General features: G+C 38.3%; 1 protein-coding gene across 3 annotated transcripts; it reads left to right on the top strand.

Moving 5' to 3' along the window:
- On the top strand, positions 1 to 24591 carry LOC149847017 (binding partner of ACD11 1-like). Of its 3 annotated transcripts, none has more exons than XM_089998256.1 (6): positions 1 to 54; positions 234 to 321; positions 11696 to 11867; positions 12009 to 12084; positions 12319 to 12429; positions 24008 to 24591. In XM_089998256.1, exons 3-6 carry the CDS (start codon positions 11752 to 11754, stop codon positions 24434 to 24436), a joined length of 732 nt encoding a protein of 243 aa, XP_089854382.1. In that variant the 5' UTR covers positions 1 to 54; positions 234 to 321; positions 11696 to 11751; the 3' UTR covers positions 24437 to 24591. The 3 variants fall into 3 exon arrangements, with proteins under 3 accessions (XP_089854382.1, XP_089854383.1, XP_089854385.1); XM_089998257.1 differs by having other exon boundaries at positions 17 to 54; positions 234 to 317; XM_089998259.1 differs by having other exon boundaries at positions 20 to 54; positions 11731 to 11867.

Raw genomic sequence — 24591 nt, 5'->3', positions numbered from 1 at the left:
ATTCTTTCTCCTCTACACACAGACTCTCACTGTCTCTCTCAGAGAGCAATTGAGGTACGTAGGGTTTATTCATGGTGGCTGTTTTATTTTCATTTGTTACTTATGTATCTTTTATGTGCAAGATTTCCCTTTTCCTTCTCCTGGTTTGCGTCTAATATGTTCATCAAAGTTTGTCACAGTTCCCCCTTAACAAAATCCTTCTGATTGCCCTTCTTGATTTTTGGGTGTTTCAGGATTCCCCTTCTTTTTTCTTTGGCAATTCGATTCCCTGGGTATTCTTCTGCCTTCGAATTCCCCAACCTTTTACTTGGGGCTTGGTTGGTAATCACTCTCCCTCTCTATGTCAGATCTCTCGCTAGGGTTCCATCATTTTTTGTGGACAGAATTTGAGGGGATTAAGCGATAATTTTGTTATTTTTTTTGTGCTTGCTGGAGGAATTAGCACTCTTCCTGTCTAATTCACTGGCAACTGAGCTCACCCAAGTTGGCCGCATGGGTGGAATATGATTGGGAATGTAGGTGGTGGGCTATATTACACTGGCAGACAGGCTTGGTCATTTCGTAGCTTTGGAGTTAGCTCGGATGAGTTGATCACATGGCTTGGTTGGGACATAGTCACCTGTATCTTTGTGCTGAAGGATTTCTGATGATAATGTTAAAGAGGGTTAAACTCGTTATTAGAACTTTTAGAATTGCAAAATCACTTGGGCTTATCTTTGGCACAATGGATGGCACTGTTTAATAGCAAGTCATAGTTGCGGGCTATGTACTCAAAAGCATTCGGCGGTGCCTAGTGGGTGGACTCCTAAAAAGATCGGTACCTTAATTAAAAAAGTAAAAGGTATAAAAAAATATGCAAATGAACTGCTAAAATTATTAACAAACCTGTATGCAATATAAAATCAATCAACAATTAGCAATAGACCAAAAAATAAACATGCAAAAAACTTGCAGGTACTTGAATGACGAAGTATTTTGTGCCAAATAACATCCTTAGATTGGACATGATTACAAAAAATATTTAGATAGTAAAGACAACAAATCCATTCTCCTATGACCTTGCCCAATATGCTTCTTGGATCGGAGATCCTGCACAGATCAACCCATAAGTGAAAAAGATACTATAATCATGATAAGATATTTGAGAAACCGAAAAAAGATTTAAATTTAGTTTTGCAATGATTCTAATTTTTGGAATAAAGAATTCTTTTGATTTGTTTGATTTTTTTTTTTTTAGATTTTCAATACCTTTAACATCTAAGGATGTATCATTGACCGTATAAACAAAATATTATAAAAAGTTGGTGCTTTGTTCATATAGAAAAGAGGCATTCACAGTCATATGAAAAGATACACCCGAGGCAAGTATTCAAGAAGATATACCAAGAGGTGATGAGACAACGACTCCGAAAGAGGATGGAGTAGAAGAGTGACTCTTCATAAATTGTTGGAGAGTTTTCGTGAGTTGAACGATGGAGTCTTTGATGTCTCCATTTCTCTTTTATTTTTATGAACTCTCAACCTACAATGAGGCTAAAGAATTGCCCAAATGGATTAATGCCATGTGTGACGCCCCAAAATTTTACCGAAAATTTTGACAAAATCTTCTTTTTAAATATTGACAGCGGAAAACAATTTAATATTGAGTCTGGATTTGAAAATTTTGAGCGAGCCACAGGGGTGAGAAAAGACAAAGCTATTATCAGAGTAGCAACAAAAATCTTATTTCTATCATTTTTGACAAAATGTACAGATAGTTCAAAACTTGGGAATACAAAATATTATGAACAAAAGTCCCAAGTTGGGCCCTGGATCCTCCTGAGAGTAGTAGTCCTTGATGCTGCTCCTGCCCCGCTGCATTCACTGACCTGTACCTGAACAAAACTCATTAAAGGGTCAGACTTCTGACAGTGTGGTAAGTCTATACCAATTTCGATAATTCACAATATTAAACATAAGCAATTAATTCAGTTAAAGCATTTTCATCGAAAAGTGAGACATAATACAAAAAAAATTGTTTACATAATTAAGGCATATTTTCATTTCAAATTGTGATTCAAAAGGGTCTTTGTTTCGATAATTAACCGTCTACCCTGGTACGTGGGAGAAAATCATTGTAGACAGTTGAGGCATTTTGGAAGTGTATTTGTAACGACCCCAACTCATACCCCTTGAAAATGCAGATTTTTTTTTAAATCAATTGCGGAAATCTTCGCAGAAACCCGAGGCCTTTACGGTTCTACTCCTAATTGGATAAAACAACCAACCACAATAGAGCTTACACTTATCATCCATACCAAACCAAACCTTTATTGAAATACTGATAAATAAGTCTAGACACAGTTGTATAAATGAAGGATTCAGAATGCAATAACAAATAAATGAAACGAAAATAAAAATAAAAGAAAACAGAGCCATGTTGTACATCTGTACTGTGTCTAGCAAGTGTGTGACACCCGTAACTTCTCAAGAAGCCAGTCGCTTCACTGATCACCTGCAACTGCGAAAAACCATAGAACGAGGGGGTCAAAAATCTGAAGAATTTTGCGTACAGATTCCTCTAATGAAATAAATGAGCATAAAGAATACAGATAAGATTTTATGCAATAGTTCAAGGGAATGCAATTATGATAATTACTTAATTCAAGTAAGCATTCATGCAGTAGGGAGCATTCATTAGCATGAAAGAACATTAGTCAATAACAAGAATCATAATTTAAGTAAGCAGGATATGTAACATGCATTAGAAATTAAACATCACGCATCCACCAATATGTAACAATTAAAGGAATAGGTAAAGTATGCATGTTCTAATGCATAGCAGGAATATGCATGATTTATGTGCAATGCATGAACAATTTATTATCTTTCATTAAAACTTTTCTTTCCATATGCATGCCCTATTAAATGCATACAATTTAAGTTTCTCTTTTGAATTACTGTTGCCCACGGATACGCCAAACGGGTAAAATCCTCGAGGTCAAGTTAGGTTCTCAGAGTAGCTTAACACATAAGTTGTATTTTATTATTGGGTTTTAAACTTAGCCTTCGATCGAATCACCTTCGAAACATTAGACCTCCACATCTAATGTTGGGGACAGTAGAGACACCCCACGCCCACAAGTGTCACTTTCTTGGTATACCAAAATAACAGCTGTGTCGAACACACCACCCCCAGGTAAAGTGACAGACTCTCTCTAAATCCGTGGTTAGGAGAAAGAACCTCAATATCGGGTTCATGGGTCAAAGTAAAACACATGGAGTTTTTGTATCCTCGTGGTCCTCCAAAATTGAAACTCTAAGATTCTCATTCTTCCGATGAGAGATCCCAGAACATATATTACACTGTTCTTATTTATTACTTTTTTTATTAAAAGTCACTTATTGAGTTTTGCAATTCAGCATACAAAAACAAAGGCAAAATCTCGCATCTACCCCTGCGAGAACCATCACGGGACTCTCGCCCGTAGAAACACATAGAACAATGCAATATAGTGCAATAAAAAAAATGTGATTTTTGCGATGCATTTATAATAAATAAAGAATGAGCAAACCAAAGCTCGATGCTCTTCAGGCCCGCGATGATTCATTTTGATCATCGATGCACCATATGCAAAAACCATGAATAACATACCACAATGCATTACTTTTGAATGCTTCATAATGTACATTCATTTATGCCAATTAAAAATGCCCATAAAACAATGATGAGCATATGCATCCGCATGAGTTTGTAATTTCATATTCATGTCAAATGCATGATTTCATTTAGTATTTGTACGTATGCTTTTCTGCAATACACACTTACGATAGCTATATGAATACTCATACAACCATTCGCATATAGACACATTTCAATTCCATGTAGACTCATGCATAATAAAACAGCCAAGTGTTACCATTTGTAACTCAGCATAAGCTATCCATTTACATTAATTTCACCGATGCATGCCTAACAATATTCACATAACCATGGCAATTGCAGATTTTCACCATATGCATACTCAAGTCAATGCATGTTTTCCTTAAGTGTGCTTACTCGTGTGAATGCATATTCCCATCAAGTGTGCATGTTCACGTCAATACACGATCTCAATCAATTAGCATATACCTATCAGTACCTACTCTCATAAATTTTGCATATACACAGCAATACATATACCCATCAAGCTTGCATATATATATCTATAGCAAAGCATGTTCTCACTTAATTGCATAATTTTATCACGTGTGCACATAACCGTTGATGCACTGTTTTCCTGTGGAACAACATGTATACCTTCAAATGCCTGAGATATCAATGCTCACATAACTATAACTGCACTGTTTCACTTTGAAATAAATGTGTACATCACTGTAAATAATTTTTTTAATCAAGGTTTACATGACTATGAGTGCATTGTTTCTGTTTAAAATGAACAAACACAACTCAATGCACATACTGTTAATGATTGTTTCTCATTGAAGTGAACATCAGTGCCTGTTCTTTTTATCAGATGCATATGTACCTGTAAATGCACTGTGACCACATATATCTAATTGCCTATTGTTATCAGTGTACACTTAGCTTCAAATACATACCCCTCACATAATAAAAGTTTGTGTAAAACAAGATTCCAATACTCAGATATACATACGTTTTCTTTTTTTAAATTGTACCCAGCCAGCAGGCTGGGATGCTACCCAGCCTAGCCGACTCAGTCGGCTGGGCCTGGCAGTCACCACACAGGCCCAGCCGAGCCGGTGGGCAATCTGCCAAAGCCTGGCAGTCGGCCCCTACCCAAAGAAGGGCTGCTAACAGAAACCTTAAACCCCTCTTTTAACTGCCTGCTATGATTTTCTTTTGAACACCAAGATATACCTTATGGTTACCATTATACAGGCACATGAATATGCATGTTTAGTTTGCATGCAACTACACGGTATATGTCAAATACATGCATCAACCCAAAAATTTAAGCACAAGTGCACATGCATATTCGAGATTAAGAACTCATGCATATTTGGATTGCTCATAATCAGTGTTATTAAAAACGCGCCTCAAGGCGCAAAAAGCGCGCCTTGCCTCAAGGTGAGGGCCTTTGTGCCTTGAGGCGCAGGTATAGAGCACAATACCCATGAGGCGTGCGCCTCATAGGCCTTGAGGCGCACGCCTTGAGGCGAGGCGCACGCCTTGAGGCGAGGCGCGCCTCGGACTGAGGCGTACACGCCTCAATTTATTTGGTTAAATGAGGGTCAAAACCCTCATTCGACCAAAAAATTAGGGCTTAAACAAAGCCCTACCGACCCCTTTATGTGTTTTTATTTTTTCTCACCCCCTATCTCTGTTTTTTTCTCACGGCCTTCTCTCACAGGCTCACAACATTCTCTCTCGTGTGGTGGAGCCCCGAAACAGTTATGGATTTTTTTTGCTCTCTCGTTCTCCTCTTCTTCTTCTTATCTCTTCTCTCGTCTCTCGCGTGATACAACATGAAACTATAAAAATGCACAGATACACAGATTTTGTCTCTCTTTTTGCTGTAGTTCATGCACAGAAAATGCATTCAACTATTCTAATTTATTCTTTTTGTTTTCAGTTAATGTGGAAAACCATAAGCCCCTTAGTAAAGGTGCTCCATCGCGCAAATTTATACCCTCCCGCAATCATGCACCCCATTTTTTTTAAAGTTCCGCAACCACACCTATGTGACATAGATGATCAACATGGGAACCTCTGGAATTTCTGTTTAGGTCTGTCGACATGGGCTAGGTGACATGTTGACAGGCCTAAAAGAATGAGATAGCTGGATTGTAAAGTAGCACTATCACAACAAAGAGTCTCATGTTCAAGACCTGATAGGCTAACCCCAGCCTGCATATCATAAAAAAAAGGAAAATTAAAAAGAAAGGGCTGGCTGACATTTTGCCATGGCTTTTGGATTATCAGCTTTTAACAGTGTCAAGGACTTTGTTCATTTTAGAGCCTCTGCTACTTGAGGGCATAGTCACCAATCAGTCATGATGATGATTGTGGAGTGCCACAGCTCTTCTGCTTCTGATGAGCCTTTTGACATGATTGACTGCAGTCATGCTATTGTTGATCTTGTAGCTTGTTTTTGCTAAACTTTTAACATTTAAGTTGAGGGGATACATAACCTACTGACTAAGATATAATTTTTGAGCTAGTCATGATATCACTATCAATGTTCAGTGAGTCGATTAGATGAGATAACTCAAGCACACCTATTTTCCATGAGAAAAGCTTAGCAATTGTGGATAAAGAGAAAAAATGGAAAAGTCAGGAAACATAATAGAAATAGGCTGTCTTTCATGCCAAACTATGGAAAATAGAAAAAAGATAATAGATAGAAATAATATGAAATTGAGAAAAAGATGTTAAATCAGAAATCTAGGAAGGGGAAATATCACAATGTTTCATGATAATATCATTGCATGCTTCAAATTTTCATTGTTTTGAAAAAATGATGACAAAATACTATTTTTGAAAAGGCTTAAAGTTTTATTTTTGATGAACTCACTCACTATTATTTTTGATGAACTCACTATTTTTTGTGATTTTTTATTTCCTGTGGGTTGTTGCTTCATCAATAAAGATTTTTTTATTTATTTATAATTTTAGATATTTTTAATAGTTTTTTTAAGTTTAAAAAAAAAAACTTTGAGGCTTACGCTTTACGCCTCGAGGCTTACGCCTCGCCTCAGATTTTGGTGGAACGTCTCGCTACGCCTCAACACTTTTCACAACACTGCTCATGATGACATGCATGCTTATACAAGATTTCGTTCTCACAAATTACATACACTCAATGGCAAATATGAAAGCATAAGCATGCTAACACTCCGTGTGTTTCCAGATCTACATTAAACGATTCCTTACTTTGTGATGAATACACACATATGAAGCGAGCTATCACAAGAATATGTACATGTAATAGCAACATATATCATCCATGGAACTCAATTTTTTTTTATATAAAAAACCATACCATACCTTGCTTTTAAATACCAATAACAAATCATGTTTTTCTTAAAAATAAACATACATAGAATTTCTTTTTGAAAGGGTGAATAAACATGAAAAACAAATCCATGGAAGAGGATCTGTACATCCTCTTTCATATACATTAGAGTAGGCATATGGATCTCTTTTTCCATCTAAATCAGGCATGGAAAACCCATCTACACTCGATTTCTTACTTAGATCAAAAGAAGACCCGTACCTTTGAACCGACACTTTGGAGGGGAAGCCTAGGGATGCCGACGGCGAGGAACGACTCAAGCGAGGGTCGTCGGGGTGTCTGCCGAACACAGGGAGGAGAAGGTGAGGTGACTAGTGTGCTCGGGGTCGTTGACCGAGCTACCAGAGCGAAAGGAGGAGGCATGGCGACTGAGATAGGGGACGAACCCCTGTCTGCCGCGAAGGAGGGGTCGGGGTAAAACCCCTACCAGAACAATAGTGGCCTCCATGTGGCAGAGGGGTTTAATCCCAGTCCTCCAGCATGACGCGGGCCCCTGCTTACCACATGGGATACCACTCGATGGCACAGAGAGGGGGAAGAAGACAGAGGTGGAGAGAGAGAGAGGTAGCGACTTACCTGCGAGGTCGTCGGTGATGGCGGCGACGGTATTGATCAGAACAAGAGGGAGGAGGCGACGACGAGCTCCGTTGAGCAACGTCGGCGATGTAGCAGAGAGGAGAACGAGAGAGCACCGTCGAGAGTGGGAGGAAGGGATTCAGGGACCCCCTCTTGTAGGAGGATGCCCGAAAAGGGAGGAACTCTCCCCGGCGGTTGCGCTTCGCCCCCCTCCCCATCGCTTTGGGTTCTCGGTTGTGTTAGGGTTCATTAGAACCCTAACACCTGATTTATCGGGCAAGCCTCTATCGGCTTCTTAAACAACCATTTTTTTTCTTCACGGGGTGCGGCCCAAGTTCAGACCCGAGACCCAAAAACCAACCTCTAGTTGGGTTCGCGCCTCACTCATACAATGTGGATCCACAAGTTGGATCCGACTGGATCCAACAATGGATCCTTGAGTTATATACGTATATTTCCTATGTTTATTATATATATATATATTTATATGTATATATATAATATTATTATTATTATTTATTTATTTTTTTCTTTTCTAATAGGTTTACATGATACTATACGTACATACCCTTTTATGGATCCTAGATCCGAAATACGGATCCCAGGCCCATTTTGCATAATTCGCATTATTTTATTTTATAAACAAAAGTAATTAGCGAAAAATTACAGTTATTACAGTATTATTCTCAGATGTTTTAAACTCGGAGTGGATTTAAAGCGGGCGGTCCGTGACCGAGAGAATCACTGTTAAGGCAAAATAGGAAGTAGGATGCATCCTATACTACTGCATTAGTTGGGGATCTATCACCTAGGACACGTGGATAGCCCCGACCTCCATAGACCTACGAGTGAGTTGAGACCACTGAAACGCCTCGCTCCTAAAAATCAGAACTGAATCACTCGAGATTGTACCATCTACTTTCTCCAAGGTAGAGATTAGAACAGAATGGGTCAGAAAGGTTATCTTTATTATAGGGATTCTTTTAAGTGTCCCAAGTACCCGTTTTCAGGGTAATAACCAGAGTCCTGTATGTGTACCCGACCCAATCAGTATTTTCTCTGTATATACGAGCACTTTTCCAATGTAGCGGATCAATATCTTAAGTTTTGTGTGTAAGCATGTTTTATTTATCAGATAGTGCTTTATTTTGCACTTCGAGAGTTAATTTATTTCAAGCTCGTACACGATCCAATCCTAGAACAGAAGTATTCTCTACACACTACTATGTACCAGAAAGGTTTCTCAGAACCTTGGCCTCTTTTGGGCTGCAACCATATTCTTTTTTATTTGGAGCAGACTATTCTATTGTCGGTAAGGTTCTCTGAACCCAGAGCTCTATTCTTGAGCTAAGCAGAGATGCTATGCATGCTTTAAATATTTTATCTTGGCAAAAGCGGAATATAATTGGAAAGTATTATTTTATGCATGCATCTTTATAATATTTTATTCAGAGTATGATGCATACAAAAAACTACCATTTTATTCGAAACATAATGCTTATATTATTTTATTCAGAAGGGAACAACTATTTATTCTATTGAGATATAATCATTTTCCTCAAAGTATGGTACATACAAAAACTATTATTTTATTTGAAGTATGATTATTTTATTCCAAGTAGGATACGTACCAAAACTTATTATTTTATTTAAAATATATTTGTTTTATTCAAAGTATAACACATATCAAAAACTATTTTATTTGAAATCCAATGCATATATATATATATTGTATTCATGAGACAAAATGAAAATGTCATGTGTAACAATTCAAATATAAGCAAACGTGTACGCTTCTAAAATATATTTAAATATTAAAAATTCACACGCAACCCCAGTTTGCATTTCAAAAAAAACTAGGCTTTTTGGATAGTTATTCAAAAAGGTAAAAAAAAAATAGTAGTTTTGGTCAAGTGTTCAACACAAGATCCCAACTTATTCTATGTTGTTGGATTAGTGGGTGCTTATGGGAATCACGAATCCAGTTATGGGTGCCCCCTCTCACAAACTAAAGCTTTCATCATTTTACAACACTATTGATTGTCTCCCTCGTTGCAATTATATATTCTAGTAGATTTCAGTAGTCAAGCTTCTTTTTATGAATTGAATTTTTACCACATGAACATGGGTGCTTACTATGTTACATTACTAGATTACGGAAACGGAAACCACTTTCCTTTTAAGCTTAGGACAATCGGGCTTGATATGTCCCGACTCATTACAAAAGTGACATAATCTTTCTCCCTCCACTATAGTTATTTCTTCCAAAATAAGGAGGCTTATATGCTTTCATGTTGTTCCTCGATTTAGACACCACATGAACTTTATCAACTTCCTTGTTCATAGATAGACGAGTCTCCTCTTGGCATAACTCGGCAAATGCTTCATTAAAATGAGAGGAAGTTCTATAGAGTAAAGATCCTCTCACTTGTTCAAACTCTGGACGAAGGCCATGTAAAAAGCTAAAGAAGTTTTCTCTCTCAATTTGGCATTGTCTCATTTCAATGTCTCTTCCTTCCCATCGGTGTTCAAGGAGAGCATGTTCATCCCACAATGAAGATAAGGTACTATAGTAATCTCGTATACACATATCACTTTGCCTCGTGAATCTAATTTTTTCTTGTAAAAGAAATGCCTAGCAAGGTCTTTTTGCGTATACATACCTTTCATGAATATCCATGCTTCGTTGGCCCTTCTAAACTTTGCAAGATTAACGCATATCTTTAGGTTAGCATTGCTCATAAACTATGCTAGTATCTTAGCATGCCCACTTTCCCAACCATTTTGGATTGATAATCTTGTATAGCTTTTTCTTTCTCTTTCTCCTCTTCATATAGAGCATTTTCTAATCCTCCTTCTTAGTAAGCTTTAATTGTGATTCGGTAATCGAACCACTAATGTATCTTCAAAGTTTCTTTCCCTTGAGGTTGTTCTTCATAGCGGCCACCCACATTTTGTAGTTGGTTCCATTCAACTTGAAGGAGAGATCTATCTTAGCATCTTTGTCGGTCATGATGAAAGAAGAAAGAGAAAAAGAAGAAAAATGTGTTTTGAAGATTACACCTTTCACAAACACTAACAAACAATAAAGCCTAAGGGTGAGGACACCTAGAGGCTCTAATACCATGTAATGAAATCACAATTGCACGAACAATGCCACTAAGGGCTACAATGTGTGCACAAACACAAAAAAATTCTAATGGGCAAAATACAATAAGCCATAAAGGGCTAACACATGACACTCACAATAGGAGCAAGAGAGCACAATAAAAATAAATAGGATTTTGTATTAAAATGCTTAAGAAAACATTAACCAAGAGAGTGGTTGAAACCCTCTTTAAATAGGCCACAAGACAGCTCAAAGAGCTGTTGGGGAGCCCCAACAGCTCTATTGGCTGTTTACAATAATGCCCTTTCACATTAGTGAAAGGGACAACAAACAGAAAAAACAAAAAAGATTACAATGCGGAAAAAATGATGAAAACGTCCCTGGTGGGCATTACTAATTTATAATCATAGGAACATAATATATATACATATAAATGTATATATATATAAATGTGTGTATATATATATATATATTAACAATATATTGTGTGAAAATCATCAGCTCAAGATCATATGCTAAATATGTGACACATTGAGGTATGTGGTTAAAACTACTTTTGGGCTTGGGAACTGTCTTCAAAATAAGTAACAATTACAGGGCCACTTTTCATTATTGTCTTCTTTGTTTGGGTCATTGTTTCTATATTCTACTTTGACCATGGTTGTTTAGAAACTTATATATTCACTGTCTTCATTGTGCTTTAAAACTAGTTAAGTAGCATCTTACTAACCACTCCTCAATATGAACATCACAAAACAATATTGCTGGCAGTTTATCACAATCTAGTGGTTGTCATTGTGCTCCAGACGTGCACTCATTGCCCATATATTGTGGAAGCTGGTATAGCAACAGTCTGATGACGGGATCATCTTAGGAGAACCGGCCATCACATCTCCTTTGAAAAAATAATTGAGAACTTTTTGCGTTTTTTTTTTGTTTTCTACCCTTTTATTGGGTAAGCTAATAATTCTTTATCTTTTTCCTTGAATAGTAATAATCAGCTGAACTGACGCCCTATAGCAATAGTTTACCAGTCGCTGCAGCAGGATGAGTGTTGATGGTTATACAGTAGAAGTTACTAATCTGTCCCCTGAAGCTACTGAAAGGGATGTTTATGATTTCTTTGCATTGTGTGGTAAAATTGAACATGTTGAGATCATCAGGTATTGCATCCCTCGTGTTCTCTGAGTGTTTTTTTTAGGTGTCTGTGCATTCATGCTGTGCTGTGTGTGTAACTAATGTTATTTTCCTATTGATTGAAGTGGATGGGTTTCCTTATGCTGTTTTGTTTTCTATTTTGACAGACATGGAGACTTCACATCTACCGGTTATGTTACTTTCAAAGATTCTCATGCCATGGAGATGGCAGTCCTACTAAATGTGAGTTTTATCGGGTTTAGGGCACTTAATAGTGAAGTAAAAAATTTGGCATCATATTTCATGTGATTAAAGACCCATCAAACAATTAGGTTAAAATGCATAGTTACATGATCTACCTATCATTCCTGATAGAAAGCTTTAGCTACTTGTCAGAACTATATAATCTGAGGAAGTTGCTCTCTTTCACTTTCTCCTCCTGTGACAGAGTCATGAACTAAACCTGAATATTTACAGGGTGCTACAATTATAGATCAACGGGTGTGTATTGGTCGTTGGGGTCATTATGATGAATCTACTCTATGGGGTGGATATTCTTGGAATCATGAGGAAGGCACAAGCTCAACGGTACTTTATTGTACATTTTCAGTTCCTATTTTCCTTTTTTCATGCCATTGTTAAGGCAACTAATACCCTGGGATTGTGAAGTGTTAATATTTAGTATCTAAAAATATGTCCATAATTTTATATCATGATGTATTATGATTTTGATTCATTTGTGTTTAACTGGATGGCTTGTCAGTGCTAGATATCTTTTCACAATCTTCAGTTTCAAGTTGATTTTCTGTTCTGTTAGAGAAATTTATGTCGGATGTGTTTGAAGTGCTGATTGTAGACTATAACAACTTCTAAAGTTAAATGCCTTGATTATACATGTGCTACGTTTGAATCAAATAAAAGGAGATATATCAAGTTGAAAAATAGAGATATCAATTCTTAACTAGTTATTAAGGAATGCATAATGACTTTGGAACATTGAAGAAAGTTCAGATGTTATGTTCAATGAACATTCTTAGTATCTTGTGCATGATCATTAGTAAAGGACATATATCAGTGACCCACATTTAGAATGCACAGAGTGTGCCCCCTTATATGTCAAGTTGATATGAGCAAGTTGGATCTGGATACACTTCTAGGAAAGGAAGAGAAGAAAACCTGCATATGTTGCAATCTTGATTTCAAAAGGCTTTTAAAGTAGTTATAGAAAATCAAGAATTAGATAAACTTTGAAGAAAACTATTTATTGAAGATGGATGATGAGGACATCTACATTAACCAATTTTGTTCTCATGAAGATCATCTGCAGCAGATGAGATTCATATAGCAGGAAGATGCTGCCGATTTATCTATCTGTATGAAGATAGCTTATTTATGTAGTATTGGATTTTCTTCTGGGGTTATGATCCTGACTATGAGCAACCTTCAGAAAAGGCGATAACGTCAGCCAAATTCAGTAACTTAAGGGACTGACATCAGGTTCAAAACAAGCTTTGGAACTTAATGGCAATTGTTAGAAGTAGAACTAATTATTTAAGTCTTTCTAATTGGAGACAACCATATAAGATAAAAAAATGGTAAAAAGCAAGTTGGGCACACATTCAGATATACATCTAAAAAAAATCAATGCCTCTGCAAACATAAAACAAAAGGCTTCTCATGAAGAGGGATCAGTCTAGGAAGTTAATAAGTGTGTTGACTTCCATAGCCATCTGCAGCTGTTAACACATGACCATAAAATACACCCTTGAAGTTTAAAAATGACTTGGCGGTTCGATGCATTAATGGACACCAGTAGCTATTTTTGCAATTTTGTGTAAAAATAAGTTACACACTTATTAGCTGTGCATTCAAAATGCACAATTATTAATATGTTTTCCTAATAAAAATTACTAAAATGTCCATAATTGTGACAATTAATACACCTAATCACCATATCAATTTTTAAATTTGTTAGGGGCATAAAATTGTGGTGAACGTGCTAACATGCATAAATGTCATGGACCTTAACAGCTACCATACATTCATACATATACACTATACATGATATATATATATATATATATATATATATATATATATATATATATATATATATATATATATATTTTTACATTTTTGCCCCTACTGCACCACCGCACCCGGGTTTTTTGGAAGTGCTGAATCCCCGCACCCGCACCCGCACCCATGTGACATAGCTGATAGTCCCTTCCCCTAACTCCAATGACTGGGGAGGCCGGATCTTTGCCCGTGGGGTGGTTGTTAACAACCTATCAATTGGAGTTTTGTACCGTTCCGTCCTCTCCCTTGACAGACAACAAGAAGCGAATGGGTGTGTTAGGTGTTGCTTAACTAACGACACATTATATGTTGTGGTATTTCAACCACTCGAGCATCTAGCTTGTGAAGGCGATCAGTCACTATTTTATGTGATTACAACATTGTGCATTTAGCACTATTCGAGGTCGCACGACCGTCTAATCTGATCATCGCAGTACTAGCGTGTAGTGCACGACTACAAGTACTCTAGGATAAAATGAGTATAGCTTCCCAATAGGAGCCTCAACAAAGGTGTTTCACAAAGATGTAATGTTTCTGAAGCTCTGCTTTTGACATTATCTATCTTTCGAAACAACCAACAACTTGTGTCAACATTCGGCATGCGATTTTCTAAAATCTCATCCGCTATCGTGGTATCTACATGCCTTGCATGACTCGATACCAGCCTCGATAGACGGGATACAGGTTTCTCAACAGAACCCCCCCGCTAAGAAGTTCGCTCAAGTCGACTTTGTAGGACTGCTCGCTCGAAGAGCCAGGATCCCTGCTAGGGATCTCTCTCCTTAGACGAGGATGTATCGCTAAGCTCCCGACTCAACTCTTGTCGCAAGAGGGAGAGCGGTAAATGCCTCTTGCATCTTCCACGAGGATGTCTTTATAGCACTTGCAATGAGCAAAAACCTGAACGTCATCTGCAATGACAAGACATTAACGAAACATTTGCAAAAACAGGAGCCTGGGCGCAAAGCGCAGCGACAAAGTAAAGACTATAAGCAGGAGTGCAAACGCAAAGCTTGGGGGCAAAGCGCAATGGCAAAGTAAAAACCGAAAGCAGGAATACTTGAGCGAAGCATAGGCGCAAAGTGCGGCGGCAAAGAAAAGACATGACAGAAAGTAAAGGACTATAATGAAGTGGATTGAATCCGATACACATGCAAGAACATGTAGGAATACACTTTCAATCAAGTGGAATGCTTGATTGAATCACCGAACCACCCACACAAGGGTCTAGCAAAATTAATATTGCATATAATCTCTCAAGAGAGTGATACAAAAATACAAGGCCTTCAAGGCCAATTTATAGAACAAGAGGGGGTTGTTGGGGCAGCCCAATGTGACTGTTGGGCTGCTCCCAACAGTCAGAATTCTGACTGTTGGGAGCAGCTCCAACAGTCACATTGGAGCTGCTCTCAATGACCCAAAAAGTAACTTTAAAAAATACAAAAAAGAATGAAAGAAAAAAAAGGGTTGTCAGCCCCTATTGGGCTGATGCCTATTACACTGAAAGTACCGAAATACCCTTGATGGGTATTTCGGTTTACAACATATATATATATATATATATCAAAACAACATAATTTAACACCCCCCCTCAAACTCATGGCACAACCACCGAGAGTTTGCCAAGTAGGAAGTGGAATCTGGGAGATGGTAGCGCTTTGGTGAAGAAGTTTGCGAGTTGGAATTCTGATGGAACATAAGGTAGTGTGATAGTCTTTCGCAGGAACTCTTCACGAACATAGTGGCAATCCATCTCAATGTGTTTCGTTCTTTTATGAAATGTATGATTGCTTGCAATGTAAACAACGCTCTTGTTGTCACAACATAATTTTGAAGGTTCTGCATTATGAACCCCCAAATCTTTGAGAAGTTGTCTCAGCCAAACTAACTCCGACGTAGTGGTTGCCATAACCCTATACTCAGCTTCAGTCGATAAGAGCGACACCTTCTGTTGTTTTTTGCATCGCCATGAGATTAGAGAATTACCTACAAAAACACATAGACCAGTGGTTGAACGTCTATCATTGACATGTCCTCCCTAATCAGAGTCAGAATATGCAATGGCTTCTAGTGAGGATGCGTATGATAAAAAAAAGCCAAGGTTAATAGATTTTTTAATATATCTAACAATTCTCATTACAACACTCATATGTATTGTAGTGGGAGCATGCTGAAATTGACTAGCAGAATGAATAACATGAGATATATCAGGACGAGTAATGAAAAAATAAGACAAATCCCCAATCATTTGTCTGTAAGGCATTGGATCTTGCAAGGGCTCTCCATCATCTATCTTCATTTTGACACTTATAACTTCCGGAGTATCAACCAAATTTTCATCCAAGAGTCCTGATCTTTCAATGATCTTCGCTACATATTTGGTCTGTGACAAAAAGTAACCACGATTTGAGTAAGCAACTTCTATTCCAAGAAAACATCATAAAAACCCAAGATCTGTCATATCAAAGTTGGCTTTAAGCACATCTTTGATATGGTTAATTCCCTGCTTATCATCTCCAGTGATTATCATATCGTCTACGTACAGTAGTAGAATCACCTTTCCTACATTAGAAGACTTAATAAACAATGCAGTATCGGTAAAACAAGATTTAAAATGAAGTTGTGTCATCACATCACTGAACCTATCATACCAAGCCTTTGGAGCTTGCTTTAGATCATACAAGGCCTTACATAATCGGAGAGTTTTTCCATGTGCTAAAGACAAACCAGGCGGAGGATCCATGCATACTTCTTCATCTAGGTTGTCATTTAAAAAAACATTCTTAACGTCCATTTGAAATATGGGTCATTTCCTAATTGATGCTATAGCAATGAGAGTTCTAACAGTAGTCATGCGAGCAACTGGGGCAAATGTCTCATCGTAGTCAATCTCATATTCTTAACTGTATCCCTTGGCTACTAACCTAACCTTATATATTTCTAATGTTCCGTCGTACTTGGTTTTTACTTTGTAAACCCATCGGCATCCTATAGTTTTTCTTCCTTTAGGTAATGTTTGGATCTCCCAAGTTTTTACCTTTTCTAATGCTTCCAACTCGTCATTCATGGCCTTAATCCATTCATGCCGGTGTTTAGTCTCATGATATGATTGAGGTTCAGAATACGAGTGAATGACTATTAGTCTGGATCTAAACTTAGGTTCAAAGGAATCATATAATACAAATCTACTAGGAGCTTTCGAAATTCTTATGGATTTTCTAAGGTTGTAAGAATCTTCTTCTTGACATTGAGAGTATCTTTCTAAAGCACTTTGTGGGTGATCTTCAGTACGACGAGCATAGGTTTGTAAATTATCGTGAGGTGGGTCCACGTTGTCAAGACTCCTACTCATATTCTCATTTGCCTCATAAATGTTTTGACTCTCATGAATACATTCACTCTTGTCATTGACTAGGTCAAATAAGAACGAATAATTACAACTCTCTTGGATATTATCTTTGGTAAACCTGCTTTCATTTTCAAGAGACGTAACATTTCTAGAAACATATAACTTGTTTCTTTCAATGTCATAACACCTATATCCTTTTTGGTTTTCGGCATAGCCCAAAAACACACAAGGAATGACTTTTGGGGAAAGTTTATCATTTTTGTTGGTAAGAACAAAGCATTTGCTCCTGAAAACCCTCAATCTTTTATAATCGGGAGACATTTTATAAAGTTTTTCAATAGGAGAAATGTTTTCAATATTTTTTGAAGGCATTCTATTTATCAAGTAGACTGCCGTAAGGGCAGCTTCAGCCCAAAATTTTTTTGGAACATTTCTAGATACTAGAAGAGTTCTAGTGGTTTCAATAATGTGTCTATGCTTTCTTTCGGCAAGACCATTTTGTTGAGGGGTATAGGGACATGATTTTTTATGAACAATCCCATTTGTGTCAAGATAATTTTTAAATTCTCTTGACACAAATTCTCCCCCAGAATCAGTTCTAAAATTTTGGATATTGGTTTTAAATTGATTTTGTATATAACTATGAAAATTTTTAAAACAATCAAATACTTTTGATTTGTGTTTTAAAAAGAATATCCAAGAGTGTCGGCTAAAATCGTCCACAAACACAACATAGTAAGAAACACCTCTTTTGGATATGACTGGTGCAGGTCCCCATACATCCAAATACACAAGTTCAAATGGATTCTTAGTTATAAGATGTCTTGTTCCAAAAGGTAAAGACTTCATTTTGCCAAGAATGCAATCTTCACATACAAAATTTCTCTTTTTACAATTTGAAAGAAATGAAAATAATTGTAATTTGGTCACACTAGGATGTCCTAGTCTTTTGTACCAAATTCCTACATCTTTATTTTTCACAAAATTACAAAAAGATTGTTTTGACAATTCAAGATTGTCCATAACATAGAGATCTCCTCTTCTATGGCCTTGCCCAATCCGCTTCCCGGACTGGAAATCTTGTATTAGGCAATCATTAGATGAGAAAACAATTTTGCAACCATAGTCCGCAATTTGAGAAACTGATAAGAGGTTTAAATTTAATTTTGGTACTACTATAATATTTGGTATGTGAAATATAGGTGTTTTTTGATAAATGCCAAAACTTTTGGTTTTTAAAGAGATGCCATCGGCAGTAGAAATACAAGAATCATTTGAGTTAAATTTGCATTCGGACAATATAAACTCATTAGGGGTAATATGAAATGAAGCACCAGAATCTAAGATCCAAGAGGTCTTACCATGGTTGTCACTTGTAGATATGGCCGCTCCCGAATAAGAGGGAGATTGAGCTTTAAACATAGGTTGCAATGCTTCCATCAATTGAGCCAAGGATAGCGAACCAATGCATTTGGAGTTGTCTACTTCACTCCTTTCCACCGAAGCCACTCTTTTGTCTTCTTTATAATCTTCCTCCTTTCTTTTGGGAAAAAAAGTTTGATGTGTCTCGGTTAATAGCAATGATAGCAAATAATTTTTTCACCTTTCTTTGACTCATGGTCACCCCTCTTTTCATAGTTGTTGGGGTTCCTTCCATTCTCATTTCTTACAAAAATGATGTGGTTTATAACTCTTTGTATGGTTTTCGGGCTTTGACATAGCAAGCAAGGATTCTTCATCCTTAAAAGTGGATGGCCTTTTCAACCTATTCTCTTCCATAGTTAATTCTTCAAGTGTCTCAACTATGGAAGGGACCCCTCCTCTATGAAGAAGAGCGGACTTAGTTCCTTTAGATTCGGGCCTAAGCCCATTTATGAATTGATAAAAATGCTCCGCTTTGATTTGATTTTCATGGAGCTCAAACATCTTGTGGGCAATGCCACTTTGGCTCAAGAAGAGTCAATTCATCCCAAAGGAAAGAGAGAGCATTGTAGTACTCTCTTATGCCCATCTCTCCTTGAATCATGGTTCTTACTTTATTTTGGACATTATATATATATATATATATATATATATATATATATATATATGCGCAATATCCTTAAGACTATACATGTCTTTAAGGTATTTCCAAGCATCACTAACGAAGTCAAACTTCGCCAAACTAGAACATTTGTGAATGTCCACACTATTGATGAGCCATTCAATAATTTTGGAGTGACCCATCCTCCATTCTTTCCATTTTTTCTCATATTCGGAAACGACTTTAGCCATTTCCTCTACTTGAAGCGCAATTTCTTTTCCATTCTCCAACTTTGTAAGGATGAGTTTAGGCTCCTTGTCGGTGCCGTCAACTAACCCCCAAAACCCTTTTTCTCATATCTTATGTTTAACTATGGATGCCCACATCACATAGTTGGTGTCATTTAGGCGTATGGGAACAGAGACAATCACTTCCCTTTCATTCTCCATATACAACAAGTGGGAATAAAAAAAAACAAGAGAAGATGGGGAAGAGTGGAAGAGAGAAGAAGAAAGTGATACAAGGCCTTTTTGGAGATGGTTCGCTTTCCGATGCGACTCTCGAAATTTTCCCAAGTCTAAGATCCTCCTTTTGATCACGACCTTCTTTCTAACAAGTGTCTTTTGGAACACCAAAGCTCTGATACCATGTAATGAAGTTGATTGAATCTGATACACATGCAAGAACATGTAAGAAGACACTTTCAATCAAGTGGAATGCTTGATTGAATCACCGAACCACTTACACAAGGGTCTAGCAAAATTAATATTGTATATAATCTCTCAAGAGAGTGATACAAAAATACAAGGCCTTCAAGGCCAATTTATAGAACAAGAGGGGGTTGTTGGGGCAGCCCAATGTGATTGTTGGGCTGCTCCCAACAGTCAGAATTCTGACTGTTGGGAGCAACTCCAACAGTCATACTGGAGTTGCTCCCAATGACCCAAAAAGTAACTTTAAAAAATACAAAAAAGAATGAAAGAAAATAAAAAGGGGATAAAAAAGGGTTGTCAACCCCTATTGGGTTGACGCCTATTACAGTGAAAGTACCGAAATACCCTTGATGGGTATTTCGGTTTACAGCATATGTATATATATACATATATACATATATGCATATCAAAACAACATAATTTAACAAGGACAAGAATCGTGAAACCGCGTCCTTGAGTTAAATGCGTACTCGTATATATATATATATATGCATATATATTTATTTAATTGCCCTTTTAGTTAATTGAACTCAATTCAATTGTCCAAGTCCTCCGTGCAATCTTCCCCTACCTTGGAGAGTTGCAAACTTGCTGGCGCCTGCGGGTGTAAACGATTAACGACTCGGGTCGCGGAGCGCGAGCGAGATCTGTCGTACGAGCTGCAAAAGCGAAAGTCTTAGCAAGCTAACACCAAAAGTAGAAGATCATGGGCACTGCCGCTGACCTGACGTGAAGAAAACAGAGGCAAGGAAATTGTACCCTTGCGCACCTGCTATCAGCGCAAGAAGCAGGGGCTGCGAGACCCTGCTGTCAGCAAATTACGAGGAGGCACGAGATTGCACCCCTGCCCTCAGAAAATGAGGGCAAGCAGGGTTGCACCCCTATCTGACAAAGTAGAAGAGAGGCAGGGGATTTCGCCCCTGTCTGTCAACAACGAAAGAGAGGCAGGGAGCTTCGCCCCTGTCTGTCAAGCATGCAAGTAGGTAGGGACTTGTCCCCTGCCTGGCAATTATGTGAACAGGCAGGGGGCGAAGCCCCTGCCTGATGCCAGGGGAGAGGAACGGGGCTTTGCCCCTTCCAACCAAGAGGCAAGGGCTAGGCCCCTCCCGTTAGCCACAAAGGGGGAGGCAAGGGGCTTTGCCCCTGCCTACTAGAAGGAGAAGGCGCAGGGAGGGGGCTTGGCCCCTCCCCCGCCAAACTGAGGATGCAGGGAGGGGCTTGACCCCTCCCCTGCCGTAAAAGATAGCAGGGAGGGGCTCGACCCCCTCCCCTGCCGATACAGGGAGTAGGGAGGGGGGCTCGACCCCTCCCAATAGTGGCACAAAGAGGGGGGCTCGACCCCTCCCTTAGCCACTGGGAGTGTAGGGAAGGGCTTTGCCCCTTCCCTGCAACTAGAGAACGCAGGGAAAGAGGGAGAGAGAGACGGACGAAGAAGGAGAAGAGGGGGCGGCGCGTACCTGGAGGTCGCCGGAGGGGAGCTCGACGGAAGGAGGGGGGTCGTCGGTGGCGGTGCTCAGCAACGCAGAGGAGAGGGAGTCAGTCGGGAGAGAAACGAGAGAGCAGAGAGGGGAAGGAGTTTCGTAACCCTTCTCTTGCCTCGCTGTCTCTTAAAGACAGCGAGAGGCGGTGGCCTCGGGTCGGGTCCGGCCCGAATCATTTTTTTTTCTCGGTTTTTACAAATACCTTCATAGCCATTGGTTTTGGATCATCGGAAAAACCTGTATACAGGTTAGATTCCGATGATCCAAAAGTCGGTTCCCATTGAACAAAACCATAGATCACATCTATGGTGTTCGATGTGAGAAAAAAAACCAAAAACTTGCGATTTTGAGGGGGCAGAACGGGGCAGAACCAGCGCATTACTCTCTCTCTCTATATATATATATATCTCTATATATATAGAGAGAGAGTGAGATAGAGAGAGAGAGAAGGTGGTAGCTACTAAACACTTTTTTATCAAACTGCCGTGCTAAATGGGCTTTCGAAGGGTTTTTCCCATGTATTACTTAAGTCTGACCATGCAATGTCTTCAGCTCGATCGATTTACTTAAAAATGACACTTGGATCATATTTTTTCTATGAAAAACATGATTTTTTAAGCCTTGGATATTTAGGAAAATCTTAGACCGTCAATTTTTTAAACCTTATAAAAACCTACTATTGGAATGAGATGATCCAAGAGTCGATTCCTATAAAATCAAGCATTTAGAATGCATCATTATGGTCAGATTTAAGGAAAACATGGAAAACCCTTCAAAAGCCCGGTTAGCATGGCGGTTAGCTAGAAAAGTGATTAGCAGCTACCACCCTCTCTCTCTCTCTCTCTGGATATATATATATATATATATATATATATATATATATATATATGTTCAAGCCTATCGAGAAATATTAGAAAGAATTTGGACTTATGTTCTGAGACCAAGCTGAGCTCATCCTAGGCTCTCTAATTGGCTTGGTCTAAGCCCTGATCAGCTTCATGTGTGCAAAAGTGGAACCAAGCCTGAGCAACCCAGGGTCCGTCCATCAAGGCTGGCTCAGCCTTATGTCCAGCCTGCTTCCCATGGTTAAGGAGCTCTGTTCCTACTTAACCTATTTCATTTCATTGAATGCCTTTCCTTTTTTCACTTAAATATAAGCTGTTTCCTTATGTAATTACTCATTACATATTCTTCTGATTGCTTATTTATGTTAAGCTAATGAACCTGTGTTCCACTTCCTGTCGTTCCTGATAAACTGACACATTTTTAATGGGGAGAGTGTTAGCTAGTCTCCTCTTTTCATGTCAAATGATGATAATGGGCTATGTCACAGGGACTCTTCAACTAGGTGCCGCACCTGCGTCGCACCCGCACCCGCACCCGCACCCGCACCCAATGCAGTCAACCTGACCCTGGGTGCAGTCAATGCACCCAGGGTCATTTATGTCCAACTTTTGGACTTTATATATATATATATATATATATATATATATATATATATATATATATATATATATATATATATATATATATAATTTTTTTTTTTTTTTTGCTGCACCCCCGCACCCAAGTTTTTTGAAAGTGCAGCACCCGCACCCATGTGACATAGATAATGGGTGTTTAATGTCTGATTAATGAATCAGTACGTTGGAAGAATTTATAGGACCTATATGAATCAATACAAGTTGTTCTAGGGCTAAGGATATGTTTTTTGCGTTTTGAATCAATTCTGATGAAGAGTAACATTCACAAACTGTAAAAGTTCTCTCAAATATGAATTGAATATATAAAAAGGTACACACCTAGTAGTGAGCCAAACGTGGCACAAAAATAGATTATACTGGCAAAGTTTGACTTTGTGTTTAATTGATGGTCACCATGGAACCCTTCTCGCTTTTGTTAATAAACAGAGAAATGCAAGAGTAATCTTTGTAATAAAAACCATCAAATGTGGCCATTGCCTCTTTTATTCCAAGGAATTTCTTTTCAAGCTCGGATCATGCCTGCTGGTCACCAATCTAGCCATGAGTGTGCGACTTAAAACTAATTGTAACAGTGTCTGTTCAGATCTGTGTAGGGTGGAAAGTGTATGCATGAAAGCTTGCAGTAAAAAATGGTCAGATCATCAGATTATGTTGTATGTTCTTTGTCTAGTTTGTTACAAGGCTTATATTTTCTTGAGTTATGAGCAGGAAGTAGCGTAAACAAATCATGAAGTTATTAAGAGAACTTTAAATTAAAATACAATCAGGTCAAGCAAATAAGATCTATAAACTGTGGTCCATGCAGCAGCCAGCTGCTTGTCGGCTGACTTTCATAAGTGCAAAGGCGAACAAAGTTTCTGAAGTTAAGTTGCAGCATGTAAAATGCCTAAATGAACTGATGTTGCTATGCTTCTATTAGGCCCACGTGGGGTTTTTGAATAAGTATTTGTCTGATATAGTATTGATTCTTCATGCATTCAAAGTTCTATCTGGAAGTATAGGTGTACCATTTCTTAAATTTTCCCTTACCTGGGTAGGCTGCACAAGAGAACTACTTCACAACCACTCCACGAGAAGCTGTTACGATGGCACAAGAAGTAGTTAAAACCATGTTAGTGAAAGGATATGTTCTAGGCAAAGATGCACTGAGCAAGGCAAAGGCTTTCGATGAATCTCATCAAGTCTCATCCACGGCAGCTGTTAAAGTTTCAGAATTGAGCAAGAGAATTGGACTCACCGACAGAATCAATGCAGGAGTGGACACATTCAAGTATGTGGATGAGAGGTACCATGTTTATGGAACTACCAGAGCAGCAGTGGCAGCTACAGGAAGAGGTGTGGCTGCTGCCACTAATGCTGTTGTTAACAGTAGCTACTTCTCCGCTGGTGCTCTTTGGGTGTCTGATGCTCTTGCTCAGGCTTCTAAAATTGCGGCTGATCTTGGAAGTCATGGCAGTAAAAAGTGAGCCACAGAAACTTCCTATTTAAGGTTTTTATGTATTTATTGTATCGTGCATGAGCAAACTGAGTTAGCTTCTCACTTCTTGAACCTACTGACTAAGGCCACTTGTTATAATATAATAAATGATAATAATATTAGAGAATTTGCAAAAAAGATTTA

This window comes from Nuphar pumila, chromosome 2 (genome assembly GCF_984573655.1).
Source record: "Nuphar pumila chromosome 2, dmNupPumi1.hap1.1, whole genome shotgun sequence".
Classification (NCBI taxonomy): Eukaryota; Viridiplantae; Streptophyta; class Magnoliopsida; order Nymphaeales; family Nymphaeaceae; genus Nuphar; species Nuphar pumila.
This window is presented reverse-complemented; position numbering and strand designations above follow the sequence as displayed.